Below are 15,404 nucleotides of genomic sequence, written 5' to 3'. Positions count from 1 at the left end.
GGGTACGAGCAGAGCTGGGGGAGACAGTGGGGAGAGCCACACGGCCAGCAGAGATCCTGAGTGAGGACCGCGCTCTTCCAGAAGGCGGCTGGAGGTGAAGCAGAGAGGTGCAGCCATTAGCTAGAGGGGCCATGTGGCTGAGAGCTGGCTGTTTAAACACTGATGGTTGATTATAAAGGTATCAATAACTCACAACAAATAACTTTTTTTAAAAAAAAATTTTAGTCCTGAGGATTTAACCCAGGGGTGCTTTACCACTGCGCTACATCCCTAGCCCTTTTTTATTTTTTATTTTGAGGCAGGGTCTAAGTTGCTGAGGCTGGCCTCAAGCTTATGACCCTCCTGCTGCAACCTCCCAAGTCACTGGGATTACAGTCGTGTGTCACTGTGCCTGGCTTCAATAAATCACTTTTTAAAATTTGATTTTTATGTGCTGGATTTTATATCTCAAACTCAGCTTCTCTTTTCTTATAGGTATCTTGGAGACTGTCTGGGACAAACACAGTGTTACTGCTGCCACTCCACCACCATCCCCGACCTCAGGAGAAAGTGGTATGGGCTGTGTCCAGCTACAGCATTTCTGTCTTTAAACATGGTCGGGCGTCTCGCAGGGCCACGTACAGAAGCTTGTTCTTTCCTAAGCTATTTTTGTTTTTCTTCCCCCGCTATCTGAGTGGCTAGCTTTCTGTTTTCATAGGTGCATGTGCTGTTTAATATAATATTTTTGAAAAGCACTTCTTCCTTGTCCATCATGCACATGGCGTCTCTGATCTTCTGTCATTCACTTCTGTTTCTGTCAGGTTTAACTGCTGCCCCTCCTAGTTGGTGGCCATCTTTGTTTTTCCTCTTTTTCTCAAATTGTATTGCTGTGTTGCTTGTGCTGAGGTTGACATGAGCCTGAGGGCTTTAAAGATCTGCTCCCCCTTCTGTAGGGTGGAGGCAGCCCGAAGGGGATGATGTAGGAATGTGGAGCACTGTCTTCCCCCTTGGACCAGGGCAGAAGTCATGTTGGCCAGGATAGATTGGGGAGCAGTGTGCAGTAGTCAGTGCTGAATTTACATCTGTTAAGAATAATTCAATCAAGCCTGGGTGTATTAGCATTGGTTATTAAATACTTCATGGGTAGGTAGAAATTGTCCACAGTTATATCTGTTTCAAAAGTCATCTAAATATCTGCTTCAGAAGCCATTGAGTACTTTCAAGGATGGATAGAAAGAGGAAATTGTGTATGAGCAGGAACTTTTAGTTTGTAAATGCTTCTGTTTACACTAAATATCACAGAAGCTTTTCAAGTAAAGTACATCCTGTGAATTGGCACATATTTCTTCCTCTACTGTAAAAGTTGATGTGGCTAATGAGAAGTATTTCCACATCTTTCTCTCTTACCCCAGGGAAATGGACTGTTGAATGCAGACGTCTCTAAGCTCAGGCCGTTTTGTATAGCCTGTTGCTGATAATGTAGAAATTGAAGTTCTTTCAGTTATTGGAGAAATGAAAACATTCCATGAATTTTGAGGCTGCTGATAGTACTGTATCTCAAATTGCATTTATCGTACTTGGATTAAAAACTGTTAGATATTTATTAGACTACTTGATTAAAAACTATTACAGAGAGTCCTAGAGTATATTAAAAGCCCATGGGAATTTCAGCTTTATTTGTACTTGGTGGCAAACCCAATAAAAGTAGGGTGTTTGAAGTGGCTCAGCATATTTGTATTTTGAAGTGTTTGAAGGATTAAAGAAAAATTTGTAAATGATGTATAGATTTGATTTTGTGATTGGACAGATACTTTGTAGCATCCTATTATTTGCCTACTATATTTGGGGGGATATGGGGGAGTTACCGGAAATTGAACCACTAAGCCACATCCCCACCCCTATTTTGTATTTTGTTTAGAGACAGGGTCTCACTGAGTTGCTTAGTGCCTCACCATTGCTGAGGCTGGCTTTGAACTCATGATCCTCCTGCCTTAGCCTCCCAAGCCACTGGGATTACAGGCATGTGCCACTGTGCCTGGCTTGCCTAGTTTTAAGTTTGTCATTTAATTGTGGTTTGCAAAGATTAGTTATTTGGAATTAGATTTGTCTTTAGGTAATGCAGTACTAGTCTAGCATCTAGTTTAAGTTAGCCTCAGCTGTTTACTGCAGTAAAATTTAATTGTTTTTCTGAACTCATTTTCCATTACCAAGAGCTGTGTTTTACTTGGCTTTGTTCAGGTATGTTCTGAGCTAACTCCATTTATATTCTGATAGACTTGATTTTCCTTGGGGTCCAGTTGGGGAATATCAGATCTTACAAATCAGAAATATGTGCTTGTCTGTTTTATGGGTTGCATAGGTTATGCTTATGAGTTTAGGTGAAGTAACCTGACACTTTGTATTATAAAACCTAAGCACATTGGTGCCTGCTTCTTGGGAATTGCCATTTAGATGCTGTTCAATTTTTTGAAGTCCTGAATTTTGGTATTTGAGAAAAAGCTAAATAAATTGAGACTTTTTTTGGTGGGGAGTGGGGATCGCAGGGAGTTAAGTAAGCTGGTTTACTTCCTCTTTTTTTGTTTTTGAAGAACTGCATGTTCATTTGTTAAGTTTCTTCTCTTTGTAATTGTACATGAGGTCATCAGAACTTGCTCCATTATTTGCACAGTGCTGATGATTTAATCAACATTTATTTTGCTGCTTTTACTCAACTATCTTTGTGCACTTAAGACACCAAGTAAAATTTCCTGAAAACTCTTTCTTTAGCAATCTTAACCCCATAAACTTAGTTTTGTAGAGGAAATTCATTCTGAGAAACTCCAATGCCAGAAAATAAACCAAACTAATTCCTTAGCGTACCCCATGGGCAGTGCCTGCTGGATGTACACTGTTCTGCCTGAAGTCTGTCACTCACAGTCAGATTTAGGAGCCTCCTCAGGCTTTTGGTCCTCCTGCCCCAGCCCCGGGTGCTGGGGATTGTACCCAGTGCTGTACCGTATACTTATCAGTCATCTACCGTGCCCTTTCTTTTGGTATAATTTTCTGTTTGTCACTGTCAAAGAAGAAAGACCCGCAACAGCTACTCTAGGCCTGGATGTAGAAAAAGATTTGAAGGCCACGTATGGTTCGTTTCTCAGTCGTTCCCCTCCTGAGCCTCCTCCAATGCTTGCCCAGACTGCTGTGGAGCAGCTGGTGGTTCATCTCTCTCATTTACAACCAAGGGAACTGGGGCTTCTGGAGGAAACTTGTGGAGATGACAAGTCTCGTGAGTGGTGGAACTGACTGAGTGAGTGCTAGAACATTGTCCCAAAGTCTGGGCACACAGTCTGCCTCTTAACTTCGGCCTTCTTAGTCACTATCACTGCTACTGGTGGCATCCTCCTTCCCCTGGTTTGAGTCCTAGCCTTGCTACTTACTGTGTGACCTTAATTTGATCTTTTTACCTTCTCTGACCATTGATGTCCTCAGCTGTAAAAAGAGATTAACTACCTCTGAGGATGAATGGAGGAGGAAGATGTGGATAGTGTTTCCCACCCAGGACGGCCGTTCCTTCCTACTGCACTTTTGTGGCCGGTGCCTCTTAGTCTCCTCTTGGCTGTGTCTCTTCCTGTTTGGACAGATGACTCTTCCCAGTCGCATTTGCAAATCTTTTCACTTATCCCATATAAACTACCTGTAGAAAGATGAGACTCAGGAGGGTCACCCACAACTCCTTGTGATCCCATGTTCTTCTCCTACGGGCTCCTTGAATAGAGTCTTCCCTTACTTTATTGAGTTGAGGCTACAGTTACAGTAGTGGTTCTTAGCTGGGATGTTTCGCCCCACAGGGAACATTTGACGGCATCTGGAGAAGTTTTTGGTTAACACAACTGGAGAAATGCTGCTGGCATCTAGGCCACGGAGGCCGGGATGCTGCTGAAGAGGCCTAGATGAGAAACATGTTAAAATGTTCTTTTTTTTTTTTTGAGGGGATTAAAAGAAAGCAAACAAACCACAGATCATCTCTATCACAATTTTTACCTTTTTACCTTCCATGATTCCATTGTATCTTTGTTCTTGTGCATATAGTTGCAGTTATGGCATATACAGTTTATTTTATGTATGATTTTAAATCCTGCATATTTTTCTGCATTATTACCTTTCTCACTATTCTTTTTTTCCTAGGTAAATAATCTTTCTAGTTGACAAGTATTTTGGAAAGGACATTGGCTTTGGAGCCAGACCTGATTTCAGTTTCATTTTTCTGTCTTATTGGCCGAGGGACTAGATGGAACACTTGATCCATCTAAGCCTAGGCTATCCTAACAGTTCCTAATCATAGCTATTAATAATTTTTACCTTACAGCTATTAAAATAAGAATTGGCATTAAAGGAGAATGAGAACACACATGTAAAGTTGTCAGCATGGGGCTGCCGGGCCAAAGCAAATAATAACACAAATGGGAGCTATTAGAAATCCCTTCCTAAGAAAATTTTTTTGAGCCCACAGAATAGGGACAATTTTTAAATCTACTTTTAACTAGGAAATTAAGCCCTGTTATTAAAAAATAACAGCCCTCATGTAATGGCTGAGGAGATTAGGGTCAGACTGAGAAAGGTTAACTTACTTGTTTATATTAAAAACTAAAGTAGAAGTTCTTGACAGGTCTGGGCACCTTTGGAGGTCCCCCTTCCCCCTTTTTGGAAGGTCCCACAGGTCAGTTGTATATTCACAGAAATCCTAAGACATTCTCATTTAGTCCCATTCTCTTACCACAAAATAATAAAATGTTCAGATTCTACATGGATGTGAGCCTCACATGTGCTAGGTGAGCACTCTACCACTGAGCCACAACCCCAACCCCCAAAGTAACTTCTTAATAGGGATCCCTTGACACAGTGCCCATGCTCCTGCCAGTGAACATTCTTCTATCCCTTCCTCATCCTCTGAATTCAGCATTCTCCAACATTCTTATTTTTCTCACTTTCCTTTTAATTTGTGTTTTCTGATTTTTAATTTGTTATCTGTATGCTGGTTTTCCTTTTGTATTTCTTCTCCTGAAAATTGTCTCTTAACATGCATTGACTGTCTTTGTATTGGGGTGGTACTTACTAATGTGCAGCATTTTCCCTTCCCTCCTTCCTTCCCCCACTCCTTTCCTTCCTCCCTCCTTCCTTCCTTCCTTCCCCGGGGATTGAACTCGGGTACACAGCCCTGTTTTGCGTGTTATTTAGAGACAGGGTCTCACTGAGTTGCTTAGCGTCTCCCCATTGCTGAGGCTGACTTTGAACTCGTGATCCTCCTTTCTCAGTCTCATGAGCTGCTGGGATTACAGGCCTGTGCACTGTGCCCAGTGCAGCATTTTTCTTGTACATTAAAATAGATTTAGATTTAAAGTAGAAATAGATTTTAGTCGTCCTTGGTATTAGACATTATGACCATCTTCTTGTAGTCTTTATCTGCCTGGTCACATTTCTTTCATGTTTTTCATTGATTATTAAGAGATTTGATACTGGATGTTGTAAAAACCTTTTTTAAATTTTTAGGTGACTTACTGAGTAACCTGTTGCAAAGTCCTAGTTCAGCCAAACTGTTGAATCAGCCAATTCCCATCCTCGATGCGGAGAGTGAGTATATCTGTTCCCTGGCCTTGGAGTGCCTGGCCCACCTCTTCAGTTGGATTCCTCTGTCTGCCAGCATCACCCCGTCCCTCCTCACCACCATCTTCCACTTTGCGCGCTTTGGCTGTGACAGCCGGGCCAGAAAGATGGCATCAGTGAATGGTAGCAGCCAGAACTGTGTTTTGGGTCAGGAGCGCGGCCGGCTAGGGGTCCTGGCCATGTCCTGCATCAATGAACTCATGTCCAAGAACTGTGTGCCTATGGAGTTCGAGGAGTACTTACTGCGTATGTTCCAGCAGACTTTCTACCTCCTGCAGAAAATCACCAAGGATAGCAATGCCCACACAGTGAAGAGCAGGCTAGAAGAGCTCGATGAGAGGTAATGGAAACAGGTGTGAGTGGGTTGTGTCCTGAGAAAGGGCCTTGGCTGTTTAGCATGCTGTGCCGCAGTGTCTGTAATCCCCTTTGATTTCAGAATGTGGGCTCCTGGTGAGGACCAGAAAGGTAGGTGTGTACAGTAAGTCCCAGATGAGCTGGAAGGGCTAGGGTGGTCCAGGGCAATGAGATGACATGAAAAGTGATGGTGGATGGTGTAGGTTGTTGTTTTTTCTTTCCCATCCATTTCCTGTCTTCCCTCCACCACTCTTCCCCCTCTCCCTCACTATTTGCCTGCAGGTCTGAGGTGGTACAGGAACTGACTCTGCTGCTCCTGCGTAGGCAAGAACAGGAGAAGAGGTCCGGGAGGTACAGGAGTCACAGTCGCCCTTTCCCAAGGGGTGTTGCTTGTCAGTTTTTACTCTTTGACTTTTTCCAAGTGAACATCTTGCAATGTAAATGTACCAAGGATTACTATTATTGTGAGTTTTACCCAAATGACAGGTGCTCATCAAATGATAGGAGAGATGGTAATGTGAGTCCAAGTTAATGTGGAGCACATCTATTTTGCTTTGTTATGATTCCCTGGAATGGAGCCCAAGGTTGCCCAGGCCCATTTTTCTTAAAATATTTTAAAAGATGACTTCATCACAGTAGTCAGAGGCAGTGATCATTATTTATTTCCTTTGCAGATGATGTCATTTATGTATCTTACAACTTGCATTAACCCGATGCCATTGCTGCATAAACACAAGGGGAATTGGAAACATATTATGAACAATCCTGTTGACTGTTCAGAAACATCCAAGCTGATAAATTGTATTGAATTAGAAAATATAACTTGCCTGACAGTAAAAGTTGTTAATATCTTAATGAGTTTTCCTTGGACTGTGTGTTGTTATTAAGCTATAACAGAATTAAGCTATTTCCTTTTTCTTAAAGTAGCAGAATATAAAGGTAATTGCCTAAAGTGAAGAAAGATTTATGCTTTTGAAATCAGACACTTTTTTAATGTTTCTATTTAAAAAATTGATAACGTATGATTATTTTGGTTTGGTTCATTGTAAACAAGGTTTGTTGGCATTTGCTTTGTATAAATACAGAAACTCATGGTATGGTATATTTTTTCATGACTTAATGGTAACTTTCTATAAGAACACAAAGGTTTTAGTATTCACACAATTTCATCTCCTTTCTAGTTTTGGTTAAGAAAGTCTGTCTTGTCTTCATATGTTAATAAAATGTAGCTGCTTGTACCAACCATCAGTATCAGTTGTTTTGACTTTTCCTTGAGGCACAACACAGTCCCATGCACTGTTATGCCTTAGTCCAGATGGTATAGAAATGTCTTCATGGATTATCTGTGTACTGATTTTGTTCCATGTAACTTCTGTGCTCTTGGTTTCATATTTTAATCCTATGCTTCCTCTTGCCCTGTGAAAGCTGAGAGGTACCTGGAGGCAGAAAGGTGACATAAATAATGCTGTGTGCTTGTTTCTGGTTCTGGGGTCCCTTGTACTAATTCTAAACAGCTCTGTCCGTCCTCAGTTGTTTAGGAGCTGCTTAACCGGGTCCTTGGCTTCTCTCATCCTCTATTGCCTCCCCCTCCTAACTTCCTACTGTTCATTAGCACCTGTACCAGAAGGTGGGCAAGGGAAAGAAAATGAGGTGAAATCAAACCTATAGTTTAAATATTGAGCAGCCTTGTTTGTAATTTTTAAAAAATTGGGTTGGACAGTAAAATAAAATTGAGATTGCTGGATATCTTACCCATGCTTCTCTTTGGTCTTTTATGGGTGATAGGAAATTGAGTGCATTTTACTAAAGAGCAGTAAACTGGGTGACTTTGAAGATCATGTAAAAATATAATGTAATAAACATGTTGAGTGAGGAATGAGGGGTCTGCACCCGTGAGTGTTAGTGATTGGAGACATCAGAGAGCAGTCTCCCTGTACTTTGCTGTCTTTCAGCCATTTAGTGCATGTTTCCAAGTGTTTGACTCCTTGGTATACAGAAATAGCCATTCTCTTTATCCGATCAAAATCTCATATTTTCAAAAAAGCTGAGAATAAGCTCATGTATCTGTGAGCTGGCTGAGTAGAAGTCATACAGGCAGTTGGCCACCCTCGTGGAGATAGGTCCTGCGAATGGCATGGGACATTTTATTTCTGGACCAGTTTTGCTCTCTGAGGAGTAATTGTCTTTTCACCTTTATTATTTCACACCTCTGTTTTAAAAAACAGCTTTTGCAGGTATGAGTTTCAGAATTGCTTTTAGACATTAATTTTTAGCTAAGGCCTATTATGTTCTTACTTTTTTGTTGGTCTCTGAAATGTGATTTTTGGAGGTATGTCCATCTCATTTTCTAATCACCTTTTGGTATCGAGGGGCTTAAAATGACAGTTTCTGAAATGTGAGAGTGATGATGTGCTGTGTATTTAATAACAAAAATCTCTTATCCTTGCAGCTGTGACCCACACTCCTCTGTGAAATGATTTTGTGAATACAAATGAGTTGGGGATTCACTGTGATGTGAAAAGAAAGAGCCCTGGATTGGGAATGACTTTGGCCCGTCTCTGGGCTTCATCTGTCAAATGGAAATGTCAGACTAAATTGTCCTTGAGCCTTGGCCAGCACAGCCTTCCTTCTTAGAGCTGAAAATCACTTTTAGGGTGGAGTGGGATGTGCTAAGCTTCACTGGCTCCAGGAGCCAGAGGGGGAGACCTGAGTGTTAGGGTGTAGGTCTGAATGTCTTTTGCCTAGATGCCACGCCCTCATGTAGCCTTGTTGTTATGTCTGTAGCACAACCTGTTTTAATATTTTGGCCTCTTGGTACAGAAGACCAGACCTCTAGATTTGCAAGATTGAAATAACACAATAATCTGCCATCAACTTCTGAGCACCATTTCCTTTCATTCTAATTGAGTCTTAATACTAATGAGTGAGGAAATAAGAGAGCACTAGCTCACAGCAAGCCTTGGTGGATGGTGTCTAAGGATTAAAGTTGCTTTTCTGCTATGTTTCAGGTGGTAATGGAATGAAGGGTTGCCTGTCCTGTAGGTAATTGTTGTAGGTCTTTATATTTTTAACTGAAAAAATATATAAATCTATATAGTTCTATACTGAATGAAATTTGGGTTGAATTTAAGTTCTCTTCTGAGGAAGATGGCTAGGTTCATTTGGTCACTTTTTGTCTTCTTGTCTTATCTAGCTATATTGAGAAGTTTACTGACTTTCTGCGGCTCTTTGTAAGTGTTCACCTGAGAAGAATCGAGTCCTACTCCCAGTTCCCGGTGGTAGAGTTTTTGACGCTTTTGTTCAAGTACACGTTTCATCAGGTAAAGCACCAACGTGGCCTTTCCTTGTTCCTTCACGGTGTTTACTCTGTGTGCTCTGTACCAATAAACTAACACCTTAGTCTTTACAGCAGCCTGTGAGGATGGCACTACTGTTACAGCTCCACTTTACACACACAGAGACCGAGGCACAGGAGTAAGTGTGCTCAGGTCATATAGGCAGTGAGTGGTAGAACCAGGGTTTGGACACACAGTCTGTGCTCTTTACCACTGTTATGTTAGGGAAGCAGAGTACAGAAAAAGTCTCAAATTAGGGACTTTAATTCCATTCTGTAACTGTCACTAAAATTCCACAGATTATATATGGTGAAGCTCTTGAGTTAAGTTTGTGTGGTATCAAGTTTTTTTTCCTGTTCAGTAAATATATTTGAGCTCCCATTATATTTTAGGAGCTAGGCATATAAACTTCACTAGCTGCCTTTGCTTTCAATCATTTGGTAGCCAAGTGACCCAGGTTTTACACACACACACACACACACACACATACTTTTAAAAATTTTATTGAGGTATAATTTTACATACCCTGGAATTCACTCATTATGATTTGACACTTCATTGAACTGATAGTCACGTAACTGTTACCACAGTCTAGATTTAACGTTTCTGTCACACCTTGTCCCTTTGCTTATTTGTGGGTATGTTTAAAACAAATAAGCTTTCAAATAGAGCATGACACAATACAGAAAAATACATAAGTCATGTACAGCTTGATGAATTTTCTCCAAATGAACATGTCCATGGAATTACCACCCAAGTCAGGAATAGAACTTTACCAGCACCCCAGAAATTCCCTCACGACCTTTCCCTGAATCACTCTCCCTCCCTTCTACTTAGAAGTAGCATGGTTCTGGCCTGGATACCACAGGTCAGTTGTGTCTGGTTTAGAATTTCTCTGAAAAGCATATAATGTATGTTTGGTATTTTTTTGTCTGGCATCTGTTTGTTTTTTTTTTTAGATATTTATTTCATAGTTGGACACAATACCTTTATTTCACTCAATTATTTTTTACATGGTGCTGAGGATTCAACCCAGGGTCCCACGCGTGGGAGATGAGCACTCTACTGCTGAGCCACAACCCCAGCCCCTGGCATCTGTTTTTTTGGGGGGGTGGTGGTGGTAGTGGTACTGGTGATTGAACCCAAGGGTGCTCTACCACTAAGCCATGTCCCCATCTTTTTTTTTTTTTAATATTTACTTTTTAGTTATCGATGGACACAATATCTTTATTTTATTTTTATGTGGTGCTAAGGATCGAAGGCAAACGTTCTACCTCTAAGCCAAATCCCAGCCCCCCAGCCCTTTTTATTTTTTATTTTTTTGGTAGCAGGGTTTGAATTCAGGGACATTTGACTGCTGAGCCCCATCCCCAGCCCTATTTTGTATTTTATTTAGAGACAGGGTCTCACTGAGTTGCTTAGTTAGTGCCTTATTTTTGCTGAGCCTGGCTTTGAACTCATGATTCTCCTCCTGTCTCAGCCTCCCAAGCTGCTGGGATTATAGACATGCGCCACAGCACCCAGCTATTTTTTATTTTGAGACAGGATTTTGCTAATGCTGAGACTGGCCTCGACCTTGCCATCTTCCTGCCTCTGCCTCCCAAGTTCCTAGAATTTAGGCACGTGCCACTGTGCTTGGCTTTCTCTGGCTTTTCTTTTTTGCCCCCGTTCGACATTTTGCATGTGAGCTTCCTCCATGTTGCTTGTAGCAGAGGTTTGGTAGCAGGTTTGAATTCAGGGACATTCTTGCTCATTGTGTTGTGGTAAGCCATTGTCTGAAAATCCATTCCACTGCTGATTTGGCTGCTTCTGGTTCTGGATAATTATGAATCCTGCTGCAGTGAGCACTCTTGAATTTGCTTTTTGATGCACATGGGTAGCTCTTTCTGTTTGTGTATACCAGGGATGAGATTGCTGGATCAGAGAGGACGTCTGATTTTAAAGATTTAAAGAAAAAAACAAGCACTGACACTATACCTTAATAAGGCTAGAAGAGGCAAGGGTCGATCCTGGGTGGTGTGGGCAATGCGTATGTGATTGGGGACTTGGAGCAAGGGTTAAAAGCCAGCCTTTCTCAAAGAGGGACTTGGTATGTAAAAATAAGATTCCCCAGTGGTAAGGGTGACCTTTCCTGGGAGCAGGGGCAAGGGCTAGGGCACAGGTGGCAGGACAGAGGAGGACCCAAGCTTGAGGATGTGTGGAAGGGGAGGGGGTCATTGTGCAGAGCAGGGAGGAGGCCACCTGCTCACAGGCCTGGTGGGAGGGCAGCAGAAGAGGTGACCACGAGATGATGGGTGGGGGCCGTGGGAGGAGCAATGGAGATGGAGAAGCTGTTTGAGAAAGATGCAGAGCAATCTTAAAGGGACAAGGAAAATTGGATTTGAGAGAAGTTTGAGTGAGTGTCAGATAGATCCTGTATGAGTGAGGCAGAAAATAAAAGATAGGGAGTCAGGGCTGAGATCATAAAGGAAGGGCTGCTTTGGGAAAGAGGGATGAAAATGTCTTGAAATTCCCTCCCCTGCCAGATGCAGAGGAAAACTGGAGACTGCCCCAGGGCTGGGCTGGGCCTCAGTGAGGAGCGCTGGCCCAGCCTGGGCAAGGTCCTGGGGATTGTCCCCCCCCATTAAAGAACAAAGACTTTTCAAGTGTGCACATCTTACTTGTCCTTCTTCATACGTGAACCCCAGAAGTTCTATGTTCCAACTCTGGTTATTTCTATGGGTCTGTGTCTTGGATGAGCCATTTTAGTTTCTTACCTTAGATTTCAGTTTCCGCTCCCAATGAGGTGGGTTAGGAATTTCTTTCTTTCTCAAATTAATGGAATTTTAGTACTGGAAAATATATTTTGAAAGAAGAGCAATTAGACAAAGGATGATACTGATGTCTTCAGCCATTTCTTCTTTTCCGTTCCTTTCCCTGCATTTTTCTTCAATCTGTACTTCCTGCCACCAGTTCCTGCAGCACCTCTCTCCCGGCTCGGGGCTTCCACCTGACTGTCTGACCGCTGAGCCTCCCGAGCCTTCTGTGCGAGCTCCTGCTCTCCTGGGCCTGCAGCTCCTGCCGCTGCGCATTCATCTGCCCCTTCTTGCTAAAGCCGTGCCTGAGGGGGTGTGGCTTGGGGGACAGATTCTGGACAGGGAGCTGATCCTCGTGCTGGTTCTGATTGTGTTGCTTAGTTGTCTTGTCATCTTGGCTGGGTGACTTGACTTATGAAACTTGGCTTCTTTGGTATACGGGGAGGGGGGGACACAAGCCACTTTCCAAGGTTACTGTGAAGATCAGAGAGAGCAGCGCAGATGAGAACAGAGCGCTGTAAACTCCCTGGAAGACAAGATGGGGTGTCGTTCATTTCTAGAGAAACCTGTCAGGATTCTCAATGATCAGGAGCCCTAGAATGTGAAAAGTGAACCTGAGTATAGGTACCTTCTAAAATGCACCTGTGAGAGTTAGGAAACTGGGTGACTCCAGAAGTGGTGTCAGGCTATCCTCGTAAGACCTTCCTGACTGGATCCACAGATACGATCAAAGGCCACATCCTGGCCAGCCTGTGTGCAGCGCCAGGCTCCCAGTGGGGCCTGCAGGTGCAGATGTGAATGGCAGCGTTTCTGGCTGTACAGGGGTATGCCTCCACCCCTGCCCCCTCAGGGTAGTGAGTCCCCAGTTCAAAGGCACGGAAGGTGACACATGTAACTGTAAAGTGCTTAATGCAGCCATCAAGGTGTAATTATGTGGTGGCTTTTCCTAAAAGCACTTCTGCATGCATCTGATCAGTCATTTTCTTTAGAGGGTAGATATTTTCAACAAAGGAAGGATGATTGGGTGACTGACCGATTTAAGGGAAGTTCAGCAAGTGATAGCAGGACAAGTCGCATCTTCTGGATGTGCAAGTCTTAAGGCCTATCTGCTGACTCCCCACGTTATTTCCACGTCTTTCTTATTGTTTTTCTCGATTATTCTCCTGGTTCACTTCATGTCATAGACATCCTGGCTTTTACCAAGTAAGAAGTAGAGGCAGGACATGGGTCATTGAGGTTGGTCCTGTCAGCTCCGGACTGATCTTAGCAGTATAGTCCCAGGGATGCTTTTCAGGTTGTGAGGTTGGCATCTATGGTCAATTGTGATTTCGGACGATATGTAGGACGCCATGGCTACCTACCACCAATGTTAGTTATTCTTGGCACATTCCTTCTGTGCCCTTGTAAACTTTTGAATTTCCTCGTGGCTCAGAAACAGAAGGAAACTGATCCAAGAAGGTAAATGTGTTCTTTCTTTCCATATCTGACCCTGTCCCCAAATATGTGGTTCATGAGGCAAGACATTAGCAAAACCAAATAAAGGACTCTTGTGGACCAGCATTTGGGGGTCACAGGTTGAACCTGAATGTGTGTGGTAAAGATTAGCTATTGGAGAGAATGGTCCCTGGATTTTTCATGAAAGAGAATCTCAGGGCTCTTAGTAAAGTTAACAGTGTAGCAGTCCGGGCACTAGGACCCTGCAGTTGCTCTACTCTTGTTCCTTTTTGTCCTTATCAAAACCTAGTTTGAGGTTGCTGCCAGCCTGTTGACACCCTTGCTTTTGCAAATGGCATGTGCCTTGGGGAGTGACACTTAACAGCTCCTTTTCAATCTGTTATATAAGAAGACTTGCGAGTAGTACTTTCCTTATATTCAAATGTGTAAACCTGTCACCTTTGAAGCCGCTTTTACTTTTGGTTTTGTAATGGTTTGTAGCAGAAAAAGCATTGACTCTAGAACTGGGCACTGGGCACTCAGTTTGTCCTGCATAGCATCTCCCTAATGATGTGTTCCACTGCACCCTTGTCTTGTTAAGTTCCATAGGGGTCAATGGTGAAGACACCAAAAGCCCCCAATGATGGTTACAAGGAAATAGAGGGAGTCTGTCTGTGCCTATGTTGTGCCCTTTTGGTGGAGGTAAACCCTGGTGAGTGTGTTTCTAAGCAATAGTTGCATTAAGTAATTTCATTGTCTGGATTTCTTTTGTACCATAGCCTACTCATGAAGGTTACTTCTCTTGTTTGGATATCTGGACACTCTTTTTGGACTATCTGACAAGTAAAATTAAAAGTCGTCTGGGAGACAAGGAAGCAGTTCTCAACAGGTAAACCCCAGAAACACTGATCAATAGAAACAGTCATTTTTGCCAGTTATTCTCGTGGACTATAGGGGCAGCCATGTCTCTGGACCTTTTTAGTGAAATTTGACCCATGTGAGCTGTTCAGAAGTAATGCCATTGAGTGTTTTCTTCATTTTTTTTTTTCTTTTAAAGATCTTATTTTTAAAAAACTTTTTTTCTGATTAAAAAAGTAATTGTGTTATTAATTTTTTAGATATGACAATTGTATGTTCTCTTTAAAGGCTTTTGTTTTAGAGATATAAACAAAAATATATTGAATGAAATGATATGACCTCTGAAATTTGCTTTAAATAACCCACTGAGGGTAGGAGGGAAATACTTTGTTACATTAAAAAAAACAGGATTGGTTATGTGTTGATAACTGAAGTTGAAGTTAGTTGATAGAAACTTGGGGTTCATTATATTCTTAACTCCTTTTTATGTGTTAACAAATTTCCTAAACATACTGGTTGTGTGGCGCATGTCTATAATTCCAGTGACTTGGGAGGCTAGGCAGGAGGATAGTAAGTTTGAAGCCAGCCTCGACAACTTTGTGAGTCCCTGCTATAAGGAGGCAGAATGCTTACAGGCATAATGTTCCTGGATTCAATTCCCAGTTCCACAAAAAAGAAAAAGAACAAAATGTCCTAAATAAATTAATAAATATATTATGGAGGGCTGGGGTTGTAGCTCATTGGTAGAGCACTTGCCTAGCACGTGTGAGGCACTGGGTTTGATCCTCAGCACCACATAAAAATAAATAAATAAATAAAATAAAAGGTATTGTATCCATCTCTACAAAAAAATAATGTCATGGAAAAAAATGTTCTTTTTCCCCCCCCTTTTTTTCTTTTTTTGCCCATTGTTGTTTTGTTTTTAGTGGGGCTTGAACCCAGGGGCACTTTACCACTAAGTCACATCCCGAGTCCTTTTCATTTTTTATTTTGAGACGGGGTTTCACTA

General features: G+C 42.2%; 1 protein-coding gene across 7 annotated transcripts in view; it reads left to right on the top strand.

The window, feature by feature from the left end:
• Positions 1–15,404, top strand: part of Xpo6 (exportin 6) — a 103,636-nt gene that overhangs the window by 45,856 nt on the left and 42,376 nt on the right. For 5 of the 7 annotated variants that reach the window (XM_058582642.1, XM_046454385.2, XM_058582641.1 and 2 more), the window contains 6 exons: positions 475–552; positions 5,506–5,959; positions 6,056–6,084; positions 8,982–9,015; positions 9,167–9,293; positions 14,317–14,426. In XM_058582642.1, the coding sequence (XP_058438625.1) occupies positions 475–552; positions 5,506–5,959; positions 6,056–6,084; positions 8,982–9,015; positions 9,167–9,293; positions 14,317–14,426 (832 nt within the window). The remainder of the gene's footprint in view (positions 1–474; positions 553–5,505; positions 5,960–6,055; positions 6,085–8,981; positions 9,016–9,166; positions 9,294–14,316; positions 14,427–15,404) is intronic. The other 2 variants (XM_046454387.2, XM_046454386.2) reach the window with 1 other exon arrangement.

This window comes from Marmota monax, unplaced genomic scaffold (assembly GCF_021218885.2).
Source record: "Marmota monax isolate L192 unplaced genomic scaffold, Marmota_monax_Labrador192_F-V1.1 WCK01_AAM20220418_F8-fsc00086, whole genome shotgun sequence".
Classification (NCBI taxonomy): domain Eukaryota; kingdom Metazoa; phylum Chordata; class Mammalia; order Rodentia; family Sciuridae; genus Marmota; species Marmota monax.
The sequence above is the reverse complement of the archived record's forward strand: the minus strand, read 5'-3'. Positions and strand labels throughout refer to the sequence as shown.